The sequence below is a fragment of the Schistocerca cancellata genome, chromosome 2 (genome assembly GCF_023864275.1).
Source record: "Schistocerca cancellata isolate TAMUIC-IGC-003103 chromosome 2, iqSchCanc2.1, whole genome shotgun sequence".
NCBI lineage: Eukaryota > Metazoa > Arthropoda > Insecta > Orthoptera > Acrididae > Schistocerca > Schistocerca cancellata.
In genome coordinates this window covers 1,125,037,639-1,125,059,531 of record NC_064627.1, presented here as the reverse complement: position 1 = coordinate 1,125,059,531, position 21,893 = coordinate 1,125,037,639, and the positions used below count along the sequence as shown (strand labels likewise).

The 21,893-nt window shown below is 38.8% G+C and overlaps 1 protein-coding gene across 1 annotated transcript in view; it reads right to left on the bottom strand.

Annotated features, from left to right (window-relative positions):
* The window catches only part of LOC126161266 (uncharacterized), a 322,839-nt gene that overhangs the window by 57,667 nt on the left and 243,279 nt on the right, over window positions 1-21,893 (bottom strand). The window contains exons 11-13 of the mRNA XM_049917005.1: window positions 19,647-19,832; window positions 12,971-13,158; window positions 12,663-12,815 (exon numbers count right to left, since the gene is read on the bottom strand). Coding sequence (XP_049772962.1) covers window positions 12,663-12,815; window positions 12,971-13,158; window positions 19,647-19,832 — 527 coding nt within the window. The remainder of the gene's footprint in view (window positions 1-12,662; window positions 12,816-12,970; window positions 13,159-19,646; window positions 19,833-21,893) is intronic.

Below are 21,893 nucleotides of genomic sequence, written 5' to 3'. Positions count from 1 at the left end.
ATGGATGACCGCTGATCTCGCATGGGGACACCTACTGATGGGAGGAGTATATACACTGCTCTCTGTCTTCATGGTATATGTATGAATGATGTAAAAGGGGCGATTTTGTATGTTTACTACATCGACATGGTATTTGGTGATGCTGGGTTGGAGTTCAGTTTCACCCTCTAATATTCAAGCTCCTGTCCTCAGTGGGAGAGCAGTGTAATTGAGTAAGAGTCTTTCCATGTTTGACGATATGTATGGGCACTTTGCAGGTTTTAATTGTCGATGCAATATGCCTAACTGCGTAAAATATCCCCTGAAAGTCTGGTCTGCAGAAAGAAAAAGGAAGTGTATGGTGCTTCCACAACTGCGGCATCAGTAATTCAGAGGGTAAATCCGATAAGAGCCAACCATAATGCTCGATTCATTCACATCCTTTGTGCTGGGATATAAGAGTCTCTACTTAGCGGTGAGAACGTTTGTGTGTGTTGAAAGCAGGAAGGGTAAGATGTGATGCACAGAGTGCCACGTTAAACCGTCAAGGAAGACTGCATTCGATGTTATTCTGCGTTATTTTCGTAAACAGGTTCTGTTAGGGCAAGAATTTCCGTGCATATAAGTCGAGACATCAAGAAAGGGAGTGTTAACTATTCCTGGGACACTATACAATTTCCGAGAGGTCGACTCGGTTCTTATTTTATAGATAGTCATGTGACATCAGCATAAGATGTGCTTGCGATGGTTTGTAGCTACACGCGCACACTTCGCGGCGTTGCATCAGTCATGCAGGGCAGATAACCACAGTTAGACACGTCTCTCATGTCGCGCTTGAAACAATGTGCCCTGTGCTATTCGGTGACATCAGTATCCCCAGGTATCACATCAGCAATGGTAAAACACATGTGCTGCCCAGAGGTGCCTCGCATATGAGACCAGGTTGAGAGTGTTTTTGAGTTCTGTGACATTAGTATAACACTCAGAGAACTCTAACTGTATACTCGAAAATAGAAACAACTTTCACCAGGTCGCTGTAGGCAGCAGCGGTGTGAGAGCGATGGGTCACACTGGTTTGCATCTGGTGGTGGCTGGCGCTCTGCAACTATGTCTTCGCTCCCGCCCAGTCACATCAGCAATGGTGCCTAGGTGAACACATCTTCTGAGAGAAATTTCTCAGGTACCAAGTATGACAGGGATGTCGCCACCTCATGCTTGCGGGACCAGAACAGGCACCTGTGCGTGGTTTGACAGCTCATGGCTGCATCTCTTTGCGGGGTTGCAGGTAGCCTCCTGTACGGTCTACTGGACATGGGGTGGCGATGGTGCTTGTGCGTGTTGATTGTGCATGTGTTGCATTATTCTGCAAGCAGGTATATAGGCTGTGCTATGTGCTATTTGGACAGTTTACAAGTTAATTTCGTGTCTGCACATCTGTGTACTGAATTATTTAGGAGGAGATTGCATGTCTGTACTGAAATTATTTTGGTAATACAGAAGCTGTTTCCGTGTCTGCAGAGCATTATTTAGCAGTAGTTTACAGGTCTGTGGGCTGTGTGGCGTGAGCCCAAGCATGTCAGAGCATGTGTTCTGTATCAGTGTCATAAATATTCTCTATCTCTAAATAAATTGATCCAAAATAACTTAAGTCCACTCCTTCCTTACTCTACCCAACACGAGCAGTCTAAGGTGCTGCAGTCATGGACTGTGCGGCTGATCCCAGTGGAGGTTTGATTCCTCCCTCGGGCATGGGTGTGTATGTTTGTCCTTAGGATAATTTAGGCTAAGTAGTGTGTAAGCTTAGGGACTGATGACCTTAGCAGTTAAGTCCCATAAGATTTCACACACATTTGCACACATTTCTCCACAGCAGCGCAGAGCAGGCTGAGTCATTTTCGCGACATTTTGCCCCTCGAGACCAACAGTTTGGCTTACATCACAGGAGGGATAACAGCACCCTCTGGTGGCAGTACTGAGTATTAGGTCAGTTGGACTCTAGATCTTGTGGTGGAGACACGGCCTGCAAAATAAAGACTTATGTCCAGCACAGGCAGAGTCCTTTTCCCGCCATTTTCCCCTAACCCAGACCGCCACCTTGGATTACATCATGGAACTGACGACAGCGCTCTCTGGTGGTGGTACTGCGTACTAGACTCAGACCTCGTGGTGAACACACTGTTTCCCGCCATCTTGGATAATAGTACTTGCATCATCAGCTGACGTCATGGCAGCCACTTGGATTACGTCACGGATGAGAGCGCCCTCTGGTAGTGGTACTGTGTACTAGGTCAGTTGGATTTTGGCCCCCATGGCGACCACATTGTTTCCCACCATCCCCCCTCCCCCACCACCACCAACTCGGATTACATCACAGGAGGGATGACAGTGCCCTCTAGTGGTGGTACTGTGCACTAGGTAAGTTGGCGTCCGGACCCCTTGGCGACCACACTGGATGGTGGCAATACCTCTAATTGTTAAAACAAAATAATGCATGCAAAATAATAAAGACTTATGTCAAGCACAGGTCGAGCCCTCCTTCCGCCGATCCCTAGGAAGAGGTGGTGGTCGGGTGACTTAGGTTAGTGCAGGTAGCCCAACTGCCCTTTCTTTCAGGCCATTTTCTTAGGTTAGTAGAGATAAGCCAAGTGACCTTTCTTTACCGCCAAAATTCAAACACGGCGCTAGTTCCTAGGAAGAGGTGGCGGTCGGGTGACTTAAGTTAGTGGAGGTAGTCCTAGTGACCTATGTTCCCACCATTTTCTTAGGTTAGTAGAGGTAACTGTTGTGTGATGCATTATCCTGTTGGAATTTGAACTTCCCCTCCATTTTCAGTGGAGGTAGCCCAGTTGACCTATCTTCCTGGCAAAATCCGCCGTCTTGGATGACGTCATGGCCGCCATTTTGGATGACATCATGCACTTTTGCCGAGTCTGTATGCTGCCATCTTGGCTGACGTCATCTCCGCCATCTTGGATACATCTGGAAACAACGGAATGTGGGGTGGTACAAAGGTTGCCCCTCTACTACTGGCCACTGGTTTGTGTTTTTATTTATACTGAGTTAAGTCTGTGGGTTTTCGTATTGTTTTGTATGCCATTAAAATAAGAAATACATATGTATTAATGGTAACTGGATTGCTGGTGTTATGAGCTTATTTTTGTTTTGATGGAATAATGTGATTCACTCCCTAACGCGCCTGTAGACAATAGGACCAGATGATACTCACTAGTGGACCAAACCACCCACCCCGAGCCGACCGAAAATACACATAAATCTCTTTCACTCTCCTTGGTTGAAACGAGCGGCGCAGTGCGGTCTTTGGTTTAGTTTGTGGTCCAGACTTCTGTATTATGTTTGAGGGACCTTTTTCTTTGCTTGGCGTTGCCATTAGGGTGTCGCAAAACATAAGTGGCCTATTTTCCCAAAGATAGCATTTCACTCTTTAATTTTTTGCTGCTTGACATTAATAACTCACATAATACATATTATTGGAACTTAATTGTGATAACACGTGCTGACTCACCAATTTGTACTGAGTTTAAAGGATTCTAAAATTTAATGTTTATTTGATAAGGGAAACACCGATATGTCCATTTTTATATGATTTTATTGTTTAACATGCTATAAACACTATTATTTAAATTTTCTTTTCTTAGTTGGCTGTCTGCTGTCAGGATAAATATTCCGATGTTATTGTACGTAACGTAATAAAAATACTGTTGTTCCACCTCATCCGTGATTAAAAGATGACAGTTTTGTACAGGACTTAATATCGGCTGGCACCTACCTGGGATTTTATTTTGAGCATGATGGGACAAGTCCACAGCAGAGATTTAAAATAGTACACGTATATTAAATGGTAGTGTAACTATAATTTGCGGTTGCACTGGTACTGGTGAATATGACAATGGGCGACCAACGTATGTGATGAAATATCTTCAGTATCATTCATCGCTAAATCTTTTATTAATTAATGTTGTTGTTGTGGTCTTCAGTCCTGAGACTGGTTTGATGCAGCTCTCCATGCTACTCTATCCTGTGCAAGCTTCTTCATCCCCCAATACATACTGCAACCTACGTCCTTTTGAATCTGCTTAGTGTATTCATCTCATGGTCTCTCTCTACGATTTTTACCCTCCACGCTGCCCTCCAGTATTAAATTGGTGATCCCTTGATGCCTCAGAACATGTCCTACCAACTGATCCCTTCTTCTGGTCAAGTTGTGCCACAAACTTCTCTTCTCCCCAATCCTATTCAATACCTCTTCATTAGTTATGTGATCTACCCATCTAATCTTCAGCATTCTTCTGTAGCACCACATTTCGAAAGCTTCTATTCTCTTCTTGTCCAAACTATTTATCGTCCATGTTTCACTTCCATACATGGCTACACTCCATACAAATACTTTCAGAAACGATTTCCTGACACTTAAATCTATACTCGATGTTAACAAATTTCTCTTCTTCAGAAACACTTTCCTTGCCATTGCCAGTCTACATTTTATATATAAATACTTCAGTGACTGCTCTTGGTTTGTCTCCCATGAAGACACACAAAGTTGGGAACAGAGACAGGCCCAGCTATGGTACAAGAAAACTACAAGATGCTCAAATGGAATTAAAACACAAAATGGCTGACACACTAATGGTGGAAGAGGAAGAACTATCTGCTCCAAAGGAGCAGAAATCATGCCAGAAATGCTCTGATTTGGACAAAATTGTGCATGATTTGAAAGAAAAATGTGCCATATCCACACACCAGAAAAAAGTAGCTATTCTTACCCTTGCACCTTCCAGCTGGTCTATTGACTACACTGAAAAGGAATTCAATGTTTCTACATATATGGTAAAGCAAGCTAGGAAAATAAAAGCAACCTGAGGAGTGTTTCCACAACTTCAGCAGGCTCAGGGTAAGCAATCGAGTTCAGAAATGAAGGTGCTAGTTTCCGAGTTTTATGAAAATGATGACTACAGCCGAATAATGCCTGGAAAAAAAGACTATATAATGGTGAAAGTTGGAAATGTACATGTACAGATTCAAAAAAGACTGTTGCTATGCAACATATCAGAACTATATGTAGAATTCAAGGAAAAGTATCCCAGTACCAAAGTAGGTTTATCATCTTTTTTCAATCTTCGGCCAAAATGGGTTGTGCCTGTAAGTGCAAGGGGCACAGATAATGTTTGTATGTGTGAGATCCATCAAAATGCTAAGTTGATGTTTGCTGCTATAAAGGATTCTGGTCTGGATTACAAAGGTGCAATGAAGCTGCTAGTGTGTGACATCAGTTCCTACCAGTGCATGATACACAGGTGTGAAAAGTCTCCTGGTAAGGCAAATATTGCAGAACACATGAATAACAAACTGTATGATGAACTCCTTATGGATGATGATGAACTTGTTTCTTATAAACAATGGACACGCATGGATCACACAAGTCTTGAAACAAAGCGAAGTACAAAGGAAGATTTCGTTGAAACGTGTTGTCAAAAAATGGACAAACTGACCACACACAGCTCCACAGCAACAGCATAATAGGCTTATCTCCAGTTTTGTAAGGATAATTTCAAACAAGATGAAATTATAGTAATACTATACTTTTCTGAAAATTATGCATTTATAGTTCAAGATGCCATCCAAGGATATCATTGGGACAACAGTCAAGTAACCCTCCAGCTATTTGTGATTTACTATAGAGCTGAATCAGGTGATGAGTCTGTCACAAACCTGTGCGTTTTTAGTAACAGTTTAATTCATGATGCCATTGCAGTTCATGCCCAAATTTGCAGTGTCATGGCATATGTGAAAAACAAGCTGCCTCACATACATTTTGCGAAATAGTTCAGTGATGTGGCAGCTAGTCAGTACGAAAACTGTAAAAATCTCAAAAATTTATGCATGCATTACCATGATTTTCAGATTCACACACAATGGAACTTTTTCACAATAAGTCACGGTAAAAATGTATGTGATGGTATTGGTACTACCATTAAGTGCATGGCATCACGAGCTAGTCTGCAACACCCTACAGAAGGTCACATTCTAACACCTCTTCAATTATTTACCTGGGTACAAAAAATATCTCTGGCATACAATCATTCTATGTTTCAAAATAATGAGGTGAAATCAGTCGAAGAGTTGCTAAAAAGCAGACTAGAACATGTTAAAACTGTTGCAGGCGAAAGGAGCCATCATCACTTCTCTTCAGCAGACTCTGACAGTGTGCAGATGGGCAGACTGTCCAGTTATAACTATTGGTTCATGCATAACATGTGTCTTCACAGTGTGTCTGACTCAGGATTCAGAAGCAAAAGCAGCAACATACAACCAGGTTGCTATGTTATTGCTGTTTATGATGACAAATGGTACTTAGGATGTGTTGCAGAGTTCTGTGAAGCAGAAGGTGATGTATTTGTGAACTTCATGACACCAGCAAGGTCATTTCATTGGCCATGTTTGGCAGACAGGAGTTGGATTCCTTTTGATCATATTCTTATGACAGTTCCAGTTCCTACCACAGTGTCAAGAAGACAGTACAATTTTCCACTCAATGTACAGAGTACAGTAGCTGAAGTGTGGGAGAACTTCTGTTCGAAGCATAATTGACTGGATTTTGCAGTTAAGGTGCAGTAAACATTAATGATAGGTTGTGTTAATCTGTCTAAATGTTGTTGCTTAGTGATTAAACAGTTGTGGGAGAGGATAAGAAGAGGCAGAACAGTTTAAGATATGTTTTTACAAAATTGTGTTGTGGAACAATGGCCACATCACCAAATACATCTGTCAACTTCCATTGTACACAAATGTCTTGCAATAACATGCTGAAATTTTGAGATATATATCATTATGGTCTACTTATGCAGTGTATGAAATTTGGCTTGGATACCACTTGTCCCGTTTGTGCTACCACACTTCGAAAATCCATGTTTTTCAGGTAATTTTTCAAACGTTTGTATTTTTGTGTGCATGTAACTCTGTTTATGTGACTGATGTGGGCAAGATGAGTTCTGTGTGTGTTTAGGCCACATTAAGCTTACCACAAAAAATTTATACCATTTTGAGTGAATTATATTTGGCATAGAGGGCACCTACAATATGTACCTTTTAACATATAACATTTTTTTAATCACATTTTGGAATTTTTTACTTTCCCTCAGAAATATGTTGTTGGTGTTTTGATTCATGGGGTGTGTTCTCTAGATGGATGTTACTGGGTTGTAAAAATTTCACTGGACTTTGTGGAATAGTTCCAAAGTTATTAAGACCTGAAGTTGGGTCTGAAGATAGAGTGCCAGATGCGGGATGCAATTTCCGGGTCATGCCGCCTTCTTTCACAAGCCATAATTCTGGAACTAACTGGCAGGGAAAACTAATACTTTGTACACAAGTGTTCCACACATGGTAGAATTAGTGCACTGAATTTCAGCCAAATCTGAGACTATGAGCTGGAGCCCCTGGCTGAATTGACATAGAATGACCTACCTACTCCTTTTAACTGTTATTTAAGATATTGGGGAAAATTTCCAAAAGGGTATCATTTTCGGGAATTTTTTTGTCCACTATGGGGAAACAATGTGTGGCAGTTTCAAATGGCCCACAGCTTGGGCATAACGTTCAGTACTCTGATTGGAGGAAACCAGCAGCAGTGTGCAATGCGGCAATGCGTCAACCAGCAAGTAATTTTTAATCAGGCTATAGCGAACTTCTGCAATATCTAAATTCTGATGAATTCTATAATATTGATAGAGAACTTACTCATTAGGATTTTCAGCGACCCTGGAAATAAAACTTGTAAAATAAGTGCAGTCATGGAATCCAGTGAAGGTAATTCCACATTATCTCCAATGAGCAACAGCAAAGAATCTATATTTACATCCAATTTCGCACAATTAATGTTTCAAAATTATACTGCAAAACTTCAAACTTATCTTTATCAGTGGACAGTGCAACAAAGCAAGCTCTTCAAATGTAGACAGAGAAAGAAATATGGCATACTTAGGCATAGTGAGTAATATATTAATGGTAAAAATACCAGTGATGAAGTTTCTGGACCAATAGTTCCCATCCTCAATTTATATCTGCAGATTATATCTAGATTACTTCAAACTAGGGGTATTTTCTGGTCGATACTTCAGTCTAGTTACTGATGTTAGAATCATGTGGAAATGCAAACTAGAACATCATAAGCAGTACCTGCCAATTTCTAAAATTTTTGTTGTTGCTGGACATGAGGTTGTGTTTTTTGCATCATTTGTGAATACGTTGTGTTCTATACATGTAAGTGCTGTATAATATATTAAAGCTATTTTGAATATATTGTTAATTCTTCAGTTACAGTACAGAATTATATGGCAAGTAAAATTCTGTATAGTTTTGAAACTAGTCATACATATGTGGATGGTAAAGCCAAACTTCTTTGGTTGTGAACCATCTTGGATTTTGAAACAGAAGAAGGTTTTTAACCGAAGAGCGTGGGGTATTTGCAAATTAACTTAGTTTTGTTACTTTCTTAACAGTTTTACTTGTCTTGACAATTTCAAAATGTATTTAAGTTGTAATTGGTGTTCATAATAATTTGATTCAACTTAGCGACTATTGGTGTGTAGTGCAAGGATGTAGCAAGGTTTTTGTCAAAGTGAGGGTCCGATTTCTTAAAGAGGACCTTAAAAAAGCTCATGATTTTCATTTATTATGTAAATATATTTATTTATGTATATTTGAGAAATACTGAAGTGCACAATTAAATATTTATTTATTTGGCAAAATGATAAATTCACTCCATTGCCAAATGAACTGTAATTCTAATGCACTCTATTGCCTGTTTGCTAATTAAACACAGCCATTTTTCTAATATAAGGTTAACTATTGCAGAGCAGAAGAATCGTAACACTGGGTTGAATAACTAATAAAGTCAGACAGGTTCAAATCTCTTTTGACAGCAGTTATCTTTCTCCTACTACAGTACTGCATTTAAATCTGAAACCAAGCCAGAAATTCTTCAGTACAATAATGCATCCCAATTTCTCAATTTAGTCTCAGGTTATATAAAGTGTCTTTCCTTTAATTAAAATTGTTCAATTTCCTGAAGTGATGAAGAAGTTTTTTAAAATCATTATTTCAACAGTCAGCTTGTTTGCATGATGTTTATTTACAAATATGTTAGGGTTGTGCTGCTTAGACTCAGCCAAGCGGGATTAGCCGAGTGGTCTAAGGCGCTACAGTCATGGACTGTGTGGTTGGTCCTGGCGGAGATTCGAGTCCTCCCTCGGGCATGGGTGTGTGTGTTTGTCCCTAGGATACTTTAGGTTAAGTAGTGTGTAAGCTTGGGGACTGATGACCTTAGCAGGTAAGTCCCATAAGATTTCACACACATTTGAACATTTGTTAGACTCACTGCACAGATACATACTACTAAATGAGTACAAAATTACAATTCCTAGCTGCCTTCTACCGTAAATAACATTGATCTACATATACTGCTGAAATATTATGCAAACCAACACTAAAATTAATTACTGTCTGCCCAAGAAATAAATAGGTATACCTCAAATCAAGATAAGTGTTGTTACAAAAGTAATGAAAAACTTGTTTTTTATATCATTGTTTCTACAATTTATAAACATTACAGTTTCAAAATATTAATAGAACATCTGAAAAATGAAACCTACTAACCAAAAGAATATGACTAAAAATATTTAATTTCAATAATTTTAATAGATTAATGCAATGTTTAATCCACAGTTCAGTCACAACAATTGTTACATGAATGCCTTTATATCAATTATCTTTACATGATAGCAACAGGCAAATCATAAACTGAGTTAAAGAATCTAACTAAAAATATTATTTCTTTACACTATCAATGTCATATAAAATTAGAGTACTGACTGAATAGCATATGACTCCTTCAAGTAGACAGCTGTTTGTTATTCATGAAAGATAGACTTCTTACACAGTTAATTATTTAAAACTATGTGTGCTGTAAGTGAAATTTGTCATTAATTTTCTTAAATAACATTAAATTTCTTTACAAGTATTTCAAAAAATGGAATATCCAGGATGGAATGTAACAGTATTATGAGAAGGAAAAATTGTTACTCACCATATAGCAGAGATGCTGATTTGCAGATAGGCACAATGAAAACACTCACACAATTATAGCTTTCGGCCATTAAGGGTTTCGTCAACAATAGAAACACATACGGGCGCACACACACACACACACCCACACACACACACACACACACACACACACACACACACACACACACACACACACACACATAAACACACAAACGTGCAACTCACACACACAACTGCAGTTTGTATTCACGTGTGTGTGTGTGTGTGTGTGTGTGTGTGTGTGTGTGTGTGTGTGTGTGTGTGTGTTGTTCACAAGGCCTTAATGACCAAAAGCTATAATTGTGAGAGTCTCTTTGTTGTGACTATCTGTGACTCAGCATCTCCACTATATGGTGAGTATCAAATTTCCTTCTCAGAATACTGTTACAGATCTATATTTGATAATCATAGTAAAAGTCTACGTTTCCCTTCTCTTGCCAAGACATTTAAGACATCATCTGCTGTAAAAGGAAGTGGATGGTGTACTGACATTAATGCTATTGAAGTCAGGTAAAGCCAACAATGTACAGTAACTGGTCTTGGCTAAAGTAGGGATGGGTATTAGGTAGTAATGCTATTGATATATTGAATCTATCTATGGCCTTGTTGACTGCTGATAGTTCATATCCCTTTGTTGTCATGTGATTTAAAATCAAAATATCTTTCAATTTCACTACATGGCAGCTAGGTCAGGCATAACTTCCTGTAGATGATTGGGGGGGGGGGGGGGGGGGGTGGACTCGCCTCCCTCTCCTCCCCCCCCCCCCACATGCCCCCCCCCCCACATGCCCCCCCCTTTGACTACATCCTTGTGTAATAGAATAATAATGTAACAAATAGACAGCTAAATACACTGAAGGACTAAAAATATCACAACACCAAAAAATAGCTGATGTAGAGAATGAAATTTCAGGAATACATTTGTCTAGGTAACATATTTAAGTGATGAACATTGCAAGATATGCCACTGCAAGTTTGAAATACTGGAACATTAGTAACAGGTGTAACTACCAGACTGTTGAATGGAAGCATGCAAATGTGCATGCATTGTGTTGTACTGGTGCCGGATGTCAGGCTGTGGAGTGGAGTTCCATCCCTGTTGCACTTGGTCAGTCAATGCAAGGATGGTTAATGCTGTTTGTGGATGATAGTTGTCGTCTGATGGTGGCCATATGTGCTCCATTGGTGACAGATCTGCTGACTGAGCAAGCAAAGGTCACTTGTTGACACTCTGTAGAGCTTGCTGGGTTACAACAAAAGTATGTAGGCGAGCATTATCCTATTGGAAAACACACTCTGAAATGCAGCTCACGGATGGCAGCACAACAGTTCGAATCATCGAACTGATGTACAAAGTTACAGTCAGGGTGCATGGGATAACTATGACAGAGCTCATAACTCCAGGTGTAGGTCCAGTGCATCTAGTACACAGACAGCTTGGTTGCAGCCCTCAACTGGCCTTCTTCTAACCAACTTACAGCCATTGCTGGCACTGAGGCAAAACCAGCTTTCATTAGAAAACACAACAGACCTCCACTCTGCCCTCCAATTATCTCTCATTTGACACCAATGAAGTCAGAGATGTCAGTGGTTTTGGAGTCAGTGGAATGCATACTACAGGGTATCTGGCTCGGAGCTGTCCTTGAAGTAACTGATTTGTTACAGCTCATTTTTTGTGTCACTGTGGTGCTAACTTATGCTCAAACTGCTGCTGCAGATGCATTACGATGTGACAGACCCATACACTGAAGACAGTGGTCTTGTCTCTTAGTAGTGCAGTGTGGCCATCTGGAGCCCAGACGTCTTGTGACTGTACATTCTCATGACCATCGCTGCCAGCAAGCATGTACAGTGGTTACATTCCTGCCAAGTATTTCTGCAGTAACACAGAAGGAACATTGAGCTTATCATAGCCCTATTACACAGCCTCATTCAAATGTAGTGAGGTGTTGATAATGGTATCTTTGTTGTCTTAAAGACATTCTTGACTAACATAAACTTATCACGTCCAATCTCAAAGGTAACTAATGCTTGTGACCATTAGAGTGTGTATTATTTACAGCAAACCTGATTTTCATCATCATACTGGTGCCACTCAGTATTATGTGACAGGCAAGAAATTTGAACAAACATCATCTATCAGATGTAGAAACATGCCTAAAAACTTTCATTTATGTCACAAAACTTCTTCTTTGTGTTGTGATTTTTTTCTGTTAGTGTACATTATTGACAAGATTATCTCAATAGAAACACTTTTAAATTTGAGTAGAATATTTGTTCCTAGGTAAAGGACCGTGTTGTACCTTGGAAGATGTTTTTACATTTGGAAAAACCCTCAGTTCCTGTAATTTCCAAAAAGACTGGAGCACTTAAAAAGTGAATGCCATCATTTAAAACTGAATAAGAAAATGTATTAAACTTCTATTACATAGCTGGCTAGAGGTGAAAGTCTGAAAAGTGTCCCAAGACACAACACTCTCCCTACTTCACAAAATTAATTTTAGTGTTTCTTATGTCATAAAATCAAAACTAATATGCTCAACGTAAACCTGTTTCCATACCTCCTTTGTTGCTTTCGTACCATATCAAGTTCGTATGTAAGATATGGACGAACACTTCTTGAAGGTGGCATAGCCCCCTTAGTTGGAGATGAGGGTGGTTCATTATCTATTTTCATCACTACATCTTTATCGCATGATATGCATTTCACATCCCTGTGGAAAAGATCAAATTTAAATTTCTGTTTCTCAAATGCAACATTATATTATTTTTAAAACACCAAAATAGTAAACACAGGACAGAGAATTTCATATACAGCAGAAAATAGAAGTATTTGACAGTAAGTGTATTAATGATCTGTATTTATTACCTGAGGATTTTCCTCTTGATGCCTGCAGCTTCGATATCTTTTCGAATTGCTGCCAAAGCTTGTAGTCTTTCATGAAGGTTCTTCAGTTTTGAATTCACAAAGTCAACAAGAGATGAAATTTCAGTTCTGTCAAGTTTATTCTCTATTTCATGTTGCACATCATTCAAAGCTTCCTCCCACAATTTTTTCTGAAATGTATATATATAAAATTGAAAATTTTGATAATTGTGATTTTATAAAAATAACAAATTAAAAGTAAACATTTTTTTTTTTTTCTCATCCTGTGCGGTAAGTCTCCCCTGACGCGCGGTTCTGGGTGACTTTCCCAAAATCTACTCCTTTCCCTAGACCTCTCCAGTCATTTTTCTTCACCCCTCTTCCTTCCCTTTCAACCCTTCTGCCAGATGAATGAGCCACTGGCTCTGAAAGCTTGCCTAATTACAACCTTCTTGTAAGTGTGTGTTCTGCTGCCACTTGGTGAGTAGATTTTTTATCTAAATTACTCTGTCAAACATTATTTAAAGTAAAATGTTTTGGTAAGAAGCTTATGAAATTTTAAGAAATATTGCCTCAAGTCTTTTAGTAACTTCCTTCTATCCTGCCTTTTTTTTTTTTAATTGACATGATGTCATCTTCCATTTACTCCCCTTCTGCACCAGTAATTTCACCTTATAATGCTTACTACAGTCGACATCACTACTGATTTGTGTTACGTATTCTAGTTTCAGTGTTCTCTTAGAGTTCTTACCAATAACTGCTTAGGGACTACTATATTATCAAAACCAACTAATTGTGGATGTCTTATACCCAACCCTATTCCACCACCATGTCACTGCCTCTAGTAAAACTACTTTGAAACTTCTTTCCTCTGGTAACTTCTTCACTAATGTAATCATGCATTGATTTTTAATACATATCTATAGAATCACATTTCATACACTTGTCTTTTGTTTCAGCTTTATTTTACAGGGGGTGTGATCCAAGTGTAAAATCTTAGAATCCCAACAATTTCTTATCAATTTGTGAACTTCAGTATTACTTTTTTCAAGATATCAAATATGTTTTCCCTTGACATTATTGAAAGTTTTCTTCTGGTCAGATATTCCAAGTAAGCCTATTTCTTAATTCTGTTCCATCACCAAGCGTGCGGATAGGGATTCTCTTGATCTTCCCAACTATTCCTAAAACCAAATTAAACATCATATGATAATGGTACATTTTCCTCTCTTTATTTTTTCTTATTCTGGTCAGTATCTTAGACCATGTTTTTTGACTGATTATGTGGCACTTCTAGCATTTATCTGCTTGTATTTTAAACATAAATGATTGTGTTATGGTATGTTTGCTTTTCTCTTCAGTTTTAAATGCTAGATAAAAAATCTTTTGTTCAACATCATTCTATTTATGCTAACAATTCTGTATAGATGTAAATTACTGTTACTATCTCATATTATTACTCACAGATGATAATAATAAAATTTTAGTGTTTAACCAACAAAGCCATCATAGAGTTTGAAGCACTCACAAAAGAAGTGAAGCTCACATGATACTAGGCACAAAAAGACGGTTATAACCCAAAATCAACAGTAGTGAGATTTTGGAGAAGATTTGAGTGTATACTGAAAGAACAGGCTAATGGAAAATGGAATGGGTGTATTTGTCACAATAGACAACAAACTCGAAATTCACTTCTAAGTTCCTGTTCACATTGTTATCTTGAGACTTTAATCATCCAACAATCATTTGGGATGACTACAGTTCTTTGTGGTGGGTGTGACAAGGTATCCTGCAAAACATTACTAAATGGCTTCTCTGAAAATTCCCTGAAGCAGATAGTTCAGAGCTCCACCCATGGCGGAGATATGTAGGATCTATTGATGACAAATGAACCTGACATCTTTGAGGAATTGAGATAGCTATTCGTGAAAATGAGATAGCTGTAGCAACAGTCCTTATAAAGTACATAAGATCAACTGAAACAAGCAGAAAGTTACATATATTCAGCAAGCTAGACAGTGAAGCAGTAGTGTCATACCTCAGTGAGGAAATTGAAACTTTTATTTCAGGACAGGGGCATGTAGAGGACCTATGGCTCAAGCTTAAAAGAATAATTTACCATGCACTGGATAGAAATGTACCTAGTGGAACAGCTCATGATAGGAGACACCCTACGTGGTATACAGTCACTGTAAAGAAATTTCTAAGGAAATAAGACTAGTGCATAATACGAGGGCAGTTTGAAAAGTTCTCGGAACGGAATAGAAAAAAAGTACTTATATCACTGAAGATTTTTTATTTTTCAATGTAGTCACCTTGTAAATTAATGCACTTCATCCAACGATGTTCCAGTGCCTTAATCCCATCTCGAAAATGAGTTTCATCCGAGCCTGCAAAATAGTTGTCAATCCGGCTATCAATTATTTGTTTGAAGTGAATCTTCATTTTGAAGAGATGGAAGTCTGATAGAGCCATATCAGATGAATAAGGTGGGTGTGGCACCAATTCATACTTTAGTTTGTGTAATTTTGCCATGGCGATGGCATGCGTTTTTGATCCAACATCAAGAGTTGTGGCACTCATCATGCAGGTAATTTTTTCATTTCTAATTCTTCAGTTAAAATATGATATACCCTTTCAGATGACATCTGGCAAGCATGAGCAATTTCTCGCAATTTCAATTGGCAATCCTCCATGACCATTTTGTGCGCTTTTGCAATGATTTCTGGAGTGGTGACACGTCTTGGCCGACCACTGCACGGATCATCATCTAAGCTCTCCCGACCAAATTTAAACTCATTTGTCCATTTGACAACAGTTGAATATGAAGGAGCAGAGTCCCCCAGTGTATTCTGGAAATCAGCATGAATGTAATTTGCTTTCATACCCTTCTTTATGAAGTACTTAATCACTGCCTAAATCTCGATTTTTTCCATCTTCGCAAATCATTATGCGGGAACAACAACAGAGCCACATCACCGCCACAGCTCTCTTCCAAGAGCACTAGCACTGATGTGGCATGTGTTTACAAGTAACAGTCCAATGAATATCACGTGAACAACTTGTTGCGCTAGCACTGACCTCTCGTAGTGATTCCAAGAACTTTTCAGGCCACACTTGTAGGTGTAAAACAAAGCATAAGGCTTTAGATGGAGAGATGTTGAATGAAATACATTTTGCTGTCAAGAGGGCAATCCATGAGGTGTTCAGTGACTACTATAGCAGAATTTTGTTGAAAGATATTTCACAAAACCCTAATAAATTCTGGTCATGTTTAAAGATGTTATTGGCACCCAAAGTTAGCGTCCAGGCACTCATGGAGGATATGGGAACTAAAACTGGGCATAGCAATTTAAAAGTGCAAATGCTGAACTCAATTTTCAAATGTTTCTTCAAGAAGGAAAAATCCAATACCCAATTTAATTCATGTACCACCACTAAGATAAGTGAAATAAATGTTAGTGTCAGTGGCACTGAGAAACAGCTGAAACCATTAAAAATGAAGAAAGTTCCAAGGCCTCAAGGAATTCCTGTAAGATTTTATACAGAATTTGCAGCTGAGGAAGCTCCTCTTTTAATTATAAGTTACCACTGATCCCTCAAACAAAAAACTGTCCCACAGTAGTTGGAAGGGAGCACAGGTAACATCTATCTACAAGAAGCGCAACATAAATGATCCAGAAAACTACCACCCAATTTCCTTGGCATCCATTTGTTGTAGAATCTTAGACCATATCCTGAGCTCAATTGTAGTGAGGTATCTTGAACAGAATGATCTCTTCCATGCTAGCCAACAAGGATTCTGAAAACATTAACCATCAGAAACCCAGCTCAAAATTTTCTCACATGACATCCTGAAAGCCGTGGATCAAGGCACTCAGATAGATGCAGTGTTTCTGGACTTCCTAAAGGCATTTGACTCAGTACCACATATCTATACTCATTATTGAAAATTCCTTCATGAGGGGTATCAAGTGAGATTTGTGATTGGACAGAAGGTTTCTCAGTGGGGAGGATGCAGCATGTTATCTTAGATGGAGAGTCAACAACAGATGTAGAAGTAACTACATGTGTTCCAGGGAAGTATGTTGGGAGCCTTGCTATCAGCTGCAATATTAATGGTCCTGAGGACAATAGCCTTAGTAAGGACTGAATTTGAAGATGCTGGAAGGTAGACTCAAAGTATCCCATGAAAGCATACTTACAAAGTTTCTAGAATCAACTTAAAGTGATGAACTTAAAAGTATACTGTAACTCACTATGGATTACTCCTACAGCGATTGAGAAGACAAGATTAGACTAATCACAGCATGCAGACATTTAAGCAGTCATTCTTCTCATGATCCACATATGAATGGAGCAGGATAAAGCCCTAATAACTGGTACAATGGGGTGTACCCTCTGCTGCGCACTTCACAGTGATTTTCAGAGATGCAGATGTAGCTGTAGATTTAGGGACAAATATTTCAAAGGGCTGGTAAGCTCATACTACATCACATCATCATCTATTTGTCCTATATCAGTGAATATATGGCATCTTAACATTCAATACCGCTAGACTCACTTTGATACATAGCATATGGTAAGTTTGGTTCTAACACCTGACTTGGCCAAGAGACTTTTGAAGAGATGGTCAAATTTTGCTATCTCAGAAGTAGTATAGATAAGGAACAAACACACCAGAAAGTAGCAAGGTTTAAATGGCTACTAACATAAAAAGTATACATCTTGATACCTGAAAAAAATTCACAAAAATCCTACGTTTTGAGCACAGCTCTCCATGGAGAAGCATTTAACATGTGTTGTTACAGGAGTCACTTGACACTCAGATGAACTGATTAAGAAACAAGCAAAATTGCCTAATAAATAGCATAACGAATCAAAGCGGTAAAATGATTGGGCGACTATTATATGGCATGAGTCATTGCTGGAAAGTGTAATTGAATCAGGCTCTGGGGGAGAGGTTGGGTTCCTGTGGGACAAGATCTGCCCTCCCACCCTCTCCCCCCCCCCCTGCCTCTACCCCTCCCTCCCACCCCAAGAACATTTTACTGGATGTTTTTACATTGATTCCTTTCTAAATTTCCCAGATATTTTCTGAGAATAAAGTGGCATAAACGATTAAGAGTCTTGAAAAGGCCCAGAAATACTAGAAAATTACAAGCTATCACAGGATGGTTATAGTTAAAGTGCAACTACTCACTACTCACAGAGGTCCTGTGTGGGCCACAATTATCATATGGCATTGAAACTTGTTAGATATTTAATGTTTTAATGTGGAACTGATTTACACTGGAAAAACATTAGTTCCAATTTTGGCCACCAGGTGCAAATATGGCGTTATTGATTCAAGAAAGAGGTACAGAAAGGTTTCCATATCTAATGAACATAGGCACAATCGGTTCCACAATGGCACATTGGAATATCTACCAAGTTTCAGAGCCATATGATAATTACACCCCATACTAGATCTCTGTGAGTAGCTGCACTTTAATAGTAACCACCCGATATTACACAGAATTCTTTCCAGTGCCAGTCCATGTGTATTACTTTGGGGTCTAATGGGCAGCAAAAAACTTCCCTGTCCATTCGCAGACTGACAATCCCCACTACTAACAACAAATGTGACACAGTTTGTGTGTCAACTGACAGAATGGGAAAAACCACAGGAATTTGAGTTAGGCAAAACAGAATGTTGAAGGAAAAAATAACAAACTATCCCAAAAATAGATGGAAGCAATTGAATATAACAGCATTCACCTAATTTACTTGGTCATTTAGCTATAGTTTGCAGATACATGTTCACAGTCTTAGTACTAAATGAAATACTGATTGTGATGAAAGCACACTTTGATCTCATACGCTGTAATTTATAATGCTGTCAAAATTGTGTGAGTTTGTTGCTATTACAGCACTTAAATCAATTGCATGTGCATGTAATTTTCAGTTTTTTTCATACGTGCTTTTCAAATTATGTACTTCTCTTAATTTTAATTTCTTGGAAGAAGCTACACAAAAGTGACAAACTAATCACTGAGATAAGAACAAAATGTTGTTGTTATATTAAGACATATAGATATTTTATTGTTAATATTATTAAAATTCTAGGCAACTGTGGTATATTAAATGTAGGGGTGACAGCAAGTTTAACTCAAGGAGGACCGTAACCCACTCCTGGAACTAAACCCTGGGTCGACACCTTAGTTGAATGATAGTGGAAGGAAACAATCATAGGGACAAACCTGCATATGCATACATCATGAAGACCATCCATTAGTTGGGATGCTGCTATTTTAATGAAATGAAGAGAATCACCAACAAGTATGAGTAATAAAAAAACAGGTTGACTATCAACACAGACAACAACAGTACAATTATCCTGTACCAATGCTTTCCTTCAGTGTTACTCACACTTCTGTGACTACTTTTTCATCAGTTGGTCATATTTCTTGGCTCTCCTTATTTCTGTTCCTAATTTGTTAAATTGCTCATGTAGATGTGCCTCAAAGTATTATACTTACTCCCTCATTTATTGACTTGTGGAGTTCAACCATTCAAACACCTCAAAATTTTTCCATGAATAATTTTATATCTACCATAACTATTATTTCAGTATGTATACCATTGTATCTGCTATTTTAGGAAGAAATGCATGTTGAATTACTCTTTTCTCTCTTACCTGCTCATTTAGCTTAAAAAGTGCATCTTCAAGTCCACTTGCAAGATCATTACATGCAGCATCAAACTGATCATGTGAAACCTTCCTGTTCACAGCAGCATGATCTGCCTTCTCAGCAAGTGCATCTTCCAGATCTTCTTTGTCTGCTTTCACTGTCTTTAGAAGCTCTATTTGCTCCAGCAATGCCTATAGAAAACTAATCACTTTTAAATATAAACACAGTAATTGAAATCCACCTTAGAAAGTAAATAATTTAGGGGCAAAGGTAAGAACTCTCCAAAAAGTAGAGGAATCACCAACAGGTACATAAACAAGACTGAGAGCAGGAGGAAGTGTTCAGACATGATAGCTGATTGCTGTGAATACTAGGAGTGACGTACTAGATGCACGAAATGGGAATGCAGCAGGAAAAGGCAACAAATGCATGGTATGTGGGGCACCAGCGCTAATGACTTTGTGTAGTGCACAATGACAATGACGATGACATGCGATGATGTGGAAGAGTGTATTGAGAGGAAAGGGAAACTATGAGGAAGAGGGTTGGGTGCGGGATGAGTGCAGTTAAAGCCTTGGGACCGGGTGGAGGAGGATGGTGGGCAGATGGCTAGCAGATGCTGAGGCCAGGATGATTATGGGAACAACACGTGTGTTGCAAGGACAACTCTTACCTACATAGTTGAGAAAAGCTGGATTTGGGGGGAGGGGGTGGGGACATCCATTTCAATTGAGCAGCAATTCAGCAGCATGTTCCACCATTGGGTGGTTGACCATTGACCACAGTTTGGTGGTGGCCATTTATTTAAGTGGACAGCTGGGTGGTGGTCACACTCGCATAAAATGGTCTTCAGAACCTGACCACAGGATCACATCCAGTATTATACCAGTAGCAAATTTTTGCATCTGACCTCCAAATTGATACATCTCTTTTCTAAATTTTCTCTCATCATCGTTTCACATCTGTAATTTTTTCCATATGCACATAACAAATATGCTATTTCAGCATGAGCTTGTTGCTATAATTTGCTGCTCACTGTGATCATGTTGCACAGAATTTTACCATCCTGCCTGTCTCAGCACAGAGCTATGACAGCTCATTCAATGACCAATGCTATTACCTTAATCCTGAATGCTCGGTGGCATAGCAGCAAGAGGTTTGTGTAACACCAGGAGAGTCTGCTCAACAACATGCTTACTCTGATGTATATAAATACTGTCTGTCTTAGTTTAGTTTAGTTATTTATTCATCCAGTAAATCTCTACAGATGGTCAGATGTACAATAAATTCATTATATTTGATCTTGCTTTAGCAGCAGTAGTAGTTTTTGCATATTCTTGTTTCATGTCTCTCGTACTTCACATGGTTTAAGAATTCTGCCACTGAATAGAAGCAGTGATCTAATAAGAATGCCCTTAGAGATTTGTGAAACAGAGAAAATGAAAAAATAACTTTAATTTTATGTAGCAGACTACCGTATTTACTCGAATCTAAGCCGCACCTGAAAAATTTGACTCGAAATAAAGGAAAAAAAAATTTCCCAAATCTAAGCCGCACCTGAAATTTGAGACTCGAAATTCAAGGGAAGAGAAAAGTTTTAGGCCGCACCTCCAAATCGAAATAAAGTTGGTCCATTGTAATATGAGACACAATTTAGGTCGAATGAATGACGATACAGCTACAGTAGTTTGGTTCCAGTCGTAAGCTTAGCAGTTAAGCTTTACCACGTAGCCATTGCTATGCGTTAGGCGCTCCGTCTGTATTTATACGGGTACCCTTCCTTTTTCACGTGCTTCGTCTGGTTTGAATCGATTGCTTATTTTGCTTTGATCTGATAAATGCCGTTTTCTTTGTTATAGGTGTTTGCGTCACTCTTAAGCTGAAAATGCATTACTGCACTGTGTCATGCATTGTTTGTCGCATTATGATACTGCGAGTTTACGGCCTGTCGCGGCTCGCGGCATGGCTTGCTTTTGTGCGCACTACCGCCGCGTACAATAAAAAGAAGAGAGAGGATTCGTCTCATAAGCGAAACAATGACAAGACTGCTATTTGTTGTTACTTATACTGCTGCTTTCTTTGATAATGATCAACAAGAATCAAATAATAGACTGCGTATGATAGAACATGTTCTGAACGAGAATTAGGCGAAAATTTTTCTCCGTTTGAAAATCTTTGCGGCCGCTTCTTTATTACATCAAATTCTGCACAGAAATTAGAGTCATCTTAGATTTAAAAATCTAAGTCACTTG